Source organism: Syngnathus scovelli, chromosome 13 (assembly GCF_024217435.2).
Source record: "Syngnathus scovelli strain Florida chromosome 13, RoL_Ssco_1.2, whole genome shotgun sequence".
In the NCBI taxonomy this organism is placed as follows: Eukaryota; Metazoa; Chordata; class Actinopteri; order Syngnathiformes; family Syngnathidae; genus Syngnathus; species Syngnathus scovelli.
The window spans coordinates 4477358-4485864 of NC_090859.1; the positions used below are offsets into that span (position 1 = coordinate 4477358).

At 40.1% G+C, this 8507-nt stretch overlaps 1 protein-coding gene across 2 annotated transcripts in view; it reads right to left on the reverse strand.

Annotated features, from left to right (window-relative positions):
- il6st (interleukin 6 cytokine family signal transduce) overlaps positions 1–8507 on the reverse strand; it is a 36229-nt gene extending 27722 nt beyond the window's left edge. The window contains exons 1-10 of one of the 2 annotated variants that reach the window (XM_049738450.2): positions 8285–8507; positions 7694–7778; positions 6308–6610; positions 5515–5662; positions 5216–5373; positions 4057–4211; positions 3793–3955; positions 3167–3249; positions 2588–2840; positions 1224–1394 (exon numbers count right to left, since the gene is read on the reverse strand). In XM_049738450.2, the coding sequence (XP_049594407.1) occupies positions 1224–1394; positions 2588–2840; positions 3167–3249; positions 3793–3955; positions 4057–4211; positions 5216–5373; positions 5515–5662; positions 6308–6610; positions 7694–7772 (1513 nt within the window). In that variant the 5' untranslated portion in view covers positions 7773–7778; positions 8285–8507. The remainder of the gene's footprint in view (positions 1–1223; positions 1395–2587; positions 2841–3166; positions 3250–3792; positions 3956–4056; positions 4212–5215; positions 5374–5514; positions 5663–6307; positions 6611–7693; positions 7779–8284) is intronic. The other variant, XM_049738451.2, reaches the window with a different exon arrangement.

Sequence of the window (8507 nt, forward strand, 5' to 3'; positions counted from 1 at the left end):
GTGAGCCGTGCTTTGTCCGGCCCCTCACCTAGGACCCATTTGCCATGGGTGACCCTACCAGGGGCACGAAGCCCCTGACAACATGGCTCCTAGGATCAAAGGGGCACGCAAACCCCTCCACCACGATAAGGTGACGACTCACGGTCATTATATATATCATTGAAGATTTATTCTTTAACAATATCATGACAATAGCCAAACATTAGCTTACATGTAATGTCATGTTACTTTCTAAATCTACATGCTTGTAAAAGTAAAAACATAGCTTTGTGTTTTTTTTGTTTTGATGTGCTCCTTAATGTTCCTGGCGCCGCGACCGCCATAGCTTATCATATCTTGACAGAGAATACACAAATCCTTCCCCGGGACATCTATTTTACGGATATGTTCCGTCAGGCACGTGGTTACGGACTGTGTTCCGAGTTGTACGATGACGCCGCTGTCAAGCCATGCCATCTGAAGCAGTTCTTGATCCCGTTCGACTTGTCTACCTCCCTGGCACGATCCTTGTCTTTTTTCTCCAAACCTTTCGCGAAAACTTTTGCTGAGTAGGCCCTAGATCTATCTAACTAAATAACCCAATCGCAAATTGTGGCGGTGTAAAAACACTTAGTTCTCCGTGTAAGTTAAGTTAACAAGTGGAAATGATGTGACGAAAGTAGCGCCAAAATGTTGCAGAAAATAAGGCGGATGTTGTCACATCACTGCTGCCAGTAAGTTAGGTTTACAGAGGCAAGCCGATTTCCGTACTCACAGCTTAACTAGTTTTGTTTTGAGATGGGCCAAAAGATGCCGTCGCGGCGGGCGGGCGGGCGAATGCTCGCGAGTCGCTAAGGCTAACGTTCCCCGGCCAGCTGGCCGGCCGTTTCCCTACCCCCCATATAGAAAAAAAAAATTATCAACGGATTTACACGATTCACGAAAATGATACTTTCGACGGAAAAAAACACGGAAATCCGCGGAAAATTCCCATCCCTGAACTATTAACAAAATGTGAGTACAGTAGAGCACAAGTTTAAATAGTAGAATAAAGTACAACGAACTCACTGTCTTGCTTCTGTGACATTTTCCGTTTATCGTAAGTCATGGCATGCATGCGCCCTATAATGCGGTGCGCCCTATGCATGGATTAAATACAGAATAGACCCCGCAATTGAGTCTGTGCCTTATAACCTGAAGCGCCTTATGGTGCGGAAAATACGGTATGTGAAAAAGGAAATTACCTTTTATGGTTGTTTGTTGGGTACTTTTGTTTTCCCTCTGCCAGTCCATGTCATTAGCACTAACCCACTCCACGACATACTGTGTAACAGCTGTATTGTTGGGATGATTCCATTTGAGTAAAAGTTGGTCACCTTGTGAGTGCACTCTAAGCCCCTGCACTGGATCGAGATCTGAAATGTATAGCATCAAGTAAATCTTCCTATTGCCAGTTAAGACATTTCAGGCAAACACGTGACATTAGACACAACATGACTGCAGATGATTTGAAATACACTACTACGCTCATAGCAAATAGCAGCACACACAACCATACTGAGTAGAGACACCATATTTTCCAGACTATAAACCGCTACATTTTGCACAAGCTTTGAACCCTGCCTTGCGGCTTGTAGTCTGGTGCGGTGTCTCTATGGATTTTTCGTGATTTTTTTGACGTCTAATACACTTATACACTCATTAGTAAAAAGGTTGTGGACCGCATGTGCGGCACCGCTTTGCTTGGCAGAGGGATATTTGACCAGACACACTGTCACTGGGGAGAAGATTGGTGTGTTGATCGCATGTCCAGGCAAATAGTGCCGCACAGTTGACAAACACAAGAGACAGAACGAGATCAAGACGGACATTATTGGAGAAAGGAAGCTTTTATACACAAACCCTCATTATGGGGGACAAAAGAAATGCATATGATACCGCTTTTAAGTTAAAGGCAGTCCATTTGGGTCTTAATGAAGGAAACAGAGCTGCTGCATGTACTGTAGAGGTTTCCCCCGGCCACTAGAGGGGCACTGACTATTGTTGATGACATTTTGTTGCCACCATTTCCAGTATTTTTTTTTCATGGGTCATGTCTTCTCCGGAGCTTTACGTGTAGCTCATATTGCATTGGCAACTTTACCCCTGTATGTAGTCCCATTTTTTTTATTAGTAGTTGTGTGTTGCTAGTGATCCCTGCACATTAAGTTTATTATGGTCGTTGCTGAGATTTATTCATGTTTGTATGTTTGCAGAGCTCCTTCATCTGTGTCATGTTGTCATATATGTTAATAAGAGGTATGTGTCACCAAAGAGCCATCTCTTTCCTGACAATCCTCTTTGTGTATATTCTCTTACAAATGAAAATTAAACATTAAAACACCTGCGGCCTATAGTCCGGTGCGGCTCTTATATGAACAAAACAAGATTTTCCTCGAATTTTAGCTGGTGCATCTTATAATCAGGTGCGGTTTATAGTCCAGAAATTACAGCATTCAGTACCAGTTGACAGAGGACTATACAGTATCACAATATTTATGTTTTTGCCTTTATATTTCACTGAAATGTAATAGAGATTTGCTGAAATACTCTAGTGCGGCACACCTACCATGTGCTTTCTCTGGGATACCGAGTGATGCCTGAGGAGACTTCCCCACAGAATTGATGGCACTGACATACACTTGAGCATTCATATTGTCCAGCAGAGTCATCTGTTTTAAGACAGTGAACTTCAGGCGAGGGAAGGTGTTAGCCTTGACAGGAATATTTTCCCACGACATATTTCTACTCATCACACTTTCCTTTTGTGTTTGAACCTTTATATTGTAGCTCATTATCCTTCCATTGGAAAACACAGGATTCTGTCATGGGAAAGTAAGTAACAGATGTAAGAATAATTTCAGGGTGAATCCCAGTTGTAAAGAGATCCCACTGATTTGACAGTTAAGTACAGTCAACTTCAAATCTTCCTTTGGGGGAATTTTGATTAATAATTTCTACAATCATGCATTTTGTGTTTATTTATTTAAATACAGAAAGACAACTCTTCTAGACAAACAGAATCTAGAACAGTCAACTTTCCTTTATAACTAACGTACGTTCAACAGTGCATTTTGAAACCTTGTAAGACCTTAGTGACAGGGCTGTGTGTACTTGGGCTTTAGGTGAATTATATTATGGAACTTACCTTACATATAAACTTCACTTGACGCTCATTAATGCATTCACCTTCAGTAATTATCGTCCATAAATCCGGTTTACTCGTTGGTCCTATAACAAATGAAAGCAAAAAATGAATGGTTGTAGCAAGATCTTATTCGTTGATTTATATCAAATTGGTTAGGGCGGCTCGGTGACGCACTGGGTAGCACGTCCGCCTCACAGTTAGGAGGGTGCGGGTTCGATTCCACCTCCGGCCCTCCCTGTGCGGAGTTTGCATGTTCTCCGGTTTCCTCCCACATCCAAAAAACATGCTTGGTAGGCCGATTGATCACTCCAAATTGTCCCTAGGTGTGAGTGCGAGTGCGAATGGTTGTTTGTCTCTGTGTGCCCTGCGATTGGCTGGCAACCGGTTCAGGGTGTCCCCCGCCTACTGCCCGATGACGGCTGAGATAGGCTCCAGCACGCCCGCGACCCCCGTGGGGACTAAGCGGTTCAGAAAATGGATGGATGGATGGATGGATGGTTTGCTTTAATTGAGAAAATCACTACATGAAATGTAGTCTCACATAATGTAATTCTGTCTGTACAGAAAGGTTTGCTGCCAGCAATGGGTATTACTGTATTTTCTTAAGAATCGCCCATGATACTCACTATCTTCGTATGTTTTCTTGGTAACGTTGGCACTCCAGTTGCTCCAATACCCACATTCCTCGTTGACCTGTTTACAGCGCACTTGAGTTGTATAAACTGTGTCGGGTTGCAGCTTTTGGAGTCTAAAAGATTCGGTCGCTTTGGCAATATCAACATCAGGTACCTAAATGACAAAATAACATAAATAGTAACTTCCTAATCTGTCATTTTGTTACCTTTATCTCTTACAATTAATCTTGGCTCTATAAATAAAAAAACACTTACATTAATCCAACTGTAAGATCCATTTCGGCAATACCGTATTTGGTATTTTAATGCAATCATTAGTTTAGGTATGGGATGTTTCCAGTTTATGAGAAGGGATGTGGGAAATGTCTTTTCTGAAAAGACTTCAACATCTGATGGGGGGTTTGTTTTGGCTGCATGACAAAGAAAGAGTAAACATTAAATCATAAACATTTTCATGTTTACATGTGACATCAGATATGTGACATCCATATTTATTCTCTAAATTGAGGTTAAAATGTTTCGGTTTTAAGCATTTTTTTTTCCCAGAATATTTTGGGGGTTCTCTCTTCTTTTGATAAAAAATATTAAAGTATTTAGGATTTTTCTTTTACCAACATGTTTATTGCAGGGTACTCTATGTTTGACATTTTGACAGTTTGCATCCTAAATCGGTCTTGGTACAGGGCTATGTGATGGTAGTCAAAAAGTCCGCATTTTTCCCCAGGTAAGTGAAAATGTTTTAGTCAATGGCAGCCATGCTTCTAATTTTCTCTGGTCTATCATCATCAACATACACTACTCACAAAAAGCTTCTTCAATTGAATTCATGGTCAACTGTGGACTCAGTACACAGGGGTGTACAAATTCTAATGATCAGAAATCAACAGGGTTTTCATAAGCTGGATAATGAGCCTGACCATTTGAATCGTGTTGCAGCAGGGAGACATAGAAAACACGCAGGACACCGGACCCTAAGGAGCGGCATTGGTGACCCCTGTTGTAAAGCATGTCCAATCAACTGATTTTAATTACCACAGGTGGACACCCAATTAATCTGTTGAAAATTTCAAAAAGATGATCAGCAACTGTGTTAAGATGATGCACCTGAATCTTGAGTTTCATGATAAAGGCTGTGGATACAGTTTGTACATGTAATTTTTTTTAAAATCATTTTCAATAGAAACTAATAATTAGCATGTGTTCATTTTTTAAATAAATCTTTTTTTTTTATTTAAAAATATGATATTTTTCTTTTTAGAATAAAGTTGTGACAACTGTGTCAGAAACGATCCAGGAGTGATGTCATATCAAAATTCATCAAATCGGAAATATTTTATGTCGAAAAATGATTTTCCAAAACATTAGTCATCCCTAATGCTAAAGCAGAGCTGACAATAATTATACAAGGCCTTACCAAACCAGTTAGCTTCTTGTTTCAGACGTTCAGACTCTACAGTTCCCAGTTCATTGTGAGCCACTACCCAAATCTCCAGGTCCAAATGATTTGGGAAACTATTCATTGTCACGGTAGCAGTATTTTCTTCCGTTGACACGTTGTAGGCCTGATTGATGCTGAGAATGCACGCACACACGCGCACACACACACGCATGCACAGTTTATGTCACATATGCCAGGTTTCAGATCATAACCAATCACAGTTCACCTTTAAAAAACTGTTTTTTCTGATACGGGATCAAGGGAATTATACTCACATCATGACTTCAACATGTAATGTATATATTGTTGGCATTTTCTTGGTCTGGTGTTCTGCTGGTTCCCATGAGCATTTGAAGTATTTTGAAATATAATGCCCCTCCTGAATTGCAATACAGGTCACATTCTTAGGTTTCTCTGGAGGGTCTAAAATTGGTATAGTAAAAAAAGCACAAGTCAAAGGTAAAGGGGCTGTATTTGCATTTGAGGAATCCATGCATTCTGTAACTATGAAACTATAATAAACTGAACATCGCGGTTCTAATATACAGGATGTGTATACAGCATAGAACATTTATAATAATCACTGAAAGTCAGAGGAGAACTTGAAATGAAGGTATTCAGGTAACAAAAAATACTGGTCTGCACTTATGTGATCATAACGATCTTGGCCCGAGGACAGGTTTTCAAATCAAAGATCTTAAATATTGGTTCAGAGCTTCAGACCCTTACAATTTAAAAGATCTGTGGTTGGTAGGACGCTTGAAAGGGCCATTTAGTAGTACTACACAAGTTTTTATTTCACAAGGTACATTTCTGTTTCTGGTGTTTTGTGTCTGTTTGTATTGATCTAAACTTTAGACCACTTGGAATAATGGTTTTACAAGTGAAAAGAAGAAAAGAGAAAAAAAGGAAGGTTCTTTCTATTAATGAAGAGTAAATATTAGATTTAGGAACTGCAACACTTAGAAGACAATTAGAATTGGAAGTCAACTCAAATATTTTCTTAGTAAGAATGTTGATTAATGCACCTGTTTTCTGAATGTCATACGAGTTAAAATGTTTACTTACAGACTTTACTTAGGAGGATCGCATTAACAAATTTGCCCTTGTTTATGAAAACATAGGAAGACTTTTCCTTGCAGCGGCAAAATAACCATTCTGACTCCTCATTTTCGACTGGAATGGTGACACTAAGTGCTGACTCGTTGATCTTAGTGTACTGATTTCTTGGGATAATGGTCTGGGAAAGATTCCAGTACAGGTCATCTGATGTGGCTTCAATTGTGTCAATGATCACACATGTAGCTGTGAAGTTAGTTCCAATATGTAGCACTGGAGACTGCGGTGTTATCACCAAATGTCTTCCAGTTTCTGAAATAGAAATTATAACTGTGATATTCAGTCAATAAATTTGACAGTATGCAAAACACTTCCAATAACATATCTATCTGTCTCTATGTAAAAAGTAATTGTACCCTGAAACTAAAATATAGTTGTCCTACTCTTGGCAGCAATAACTGAAATCAAAATTGAAATTTGTGATAAATAATTGTGAGTTGTTTGCATCACTCTGGACACTTTTCAAATGTAACAGTAGAAATACATGGTTATTGTACCTAACAAGGCTCAAAATAGGCAGATTTGTGTTGCAATTCGTGAGTCAAAACTTGCATTTTACACTTCAAACAAACACATTAGTGATGTATGATAACTACCTACGGCTGCTCAATTATGGATAAAATCATTATCACGATTATTTTGTACAATATTAAAATCATGATTATTTACACAATTATGTTTTTGAAGTTAGAACAGGATTTATTAAACATGTTTAAAAAAAACACTCCGGTTAACAGTGTTGGGAATTTGGGATTTTGTTCAAATATTAAAACACCGATTATGTTCTTGAAGTTGGAACAGCATTTAAGTTAAGTTAAAAGTTAAAGTCCCAATGATCGTCACACACACATCTGGGTGTGGTGAAATTTGTCCACTGCATTTAACCCATCCCCGTGTGATTTTGATCCATCCCTTGGGGGAGAGGGGAGGCGTGAGCAGCAGCAGTGCCGCGCTCGGGAATCATTTGGTGATCTAACCCCCCAATGCCAACCCTTAATGCTGAGTGCCAAGCAGGGAGGCAATGGGTCCCATTTTTATAGTCTTTAGTATGACTCGGGCGGGGTTTGAACTCACGACCTTCCAGTCTCAGGGTGGACACTCTACCACTAGCCCACTGAGCTGGTATTTATTGAACATGTTTAAAAAATAATAAAAAACACTCCGGTTAACAGTGATTGGAAAGTTAATTTTCTACACAAACTGGTTGAAAGTTCAGTCCACAAATTTTAATGTTCCAAATTGCAAAGAATCGGGTTTTATTTTACACATTTTCACAATGTGGACCACACAGCAAGATTGACGTAAACGGCACTTAAAAACATAAACTGTACAGACCTGCTGAGGACGAAGCCGAAGCCGAAGCCAAAAATGCAAGCACAAATAGCTGGAGCATTCTTGCCGACACCATGGTCATAATGGGCTGTGAAGAAAAATGGTCAGACATTTAATTTGCAGAATGTTGACGCCTTCCAACATTTACCGCTTCTGCGACTACGTATATACAGAGACGTATAGAGAGACGTCATAACTTCAGCCCTGACAATTTATAATACACGTATAATGTTATACGTTCGTACTCATTTATTTTTTAACGTGATATTAATCCCTGATGGTCCAACGCCGCGGCCTGAGCCGATTCCCGGTCAGGGAACCATATGCAGCCATTAGGGGTCTCCCCGAGTCCCAAGCTCCGGCAAATGCGTCAGGAAGGGCATCGTCGTAAAAAGTGTGCCAAAAAATACTTCTCTTGCGAACCATCTGGACAAAAACCGGATGTTTCACTGTGGCGACCCCTGAGGTGAAAAGCCGAAAGGAGCCACCACTGACAGAAACATAAATGTTGATTTTGTGTAATCACCTCACCCCACCAACCCGTTAGCGCCATATTGTCTTCACGGCCGGACAGGGAAAAAAGGTAGTACTTACCTAAATTGTGTCAGTATTAGTCCATGTACGATCTTACTATCTCATTAACGTTATTTGAGTCGAAAAATTATTAAAACAAGTTGTGAACGTCCCATCTTTGAGTTCAGGTCTGCGCTACTGGCCGTACTAGGACCACCCATTTCCCGTCAAGGAAACATGGTGTCGTAAGCCCCATTAGATCTCACAAGTTACGTAGGGACAAACTACATATGATCGCAGAGGC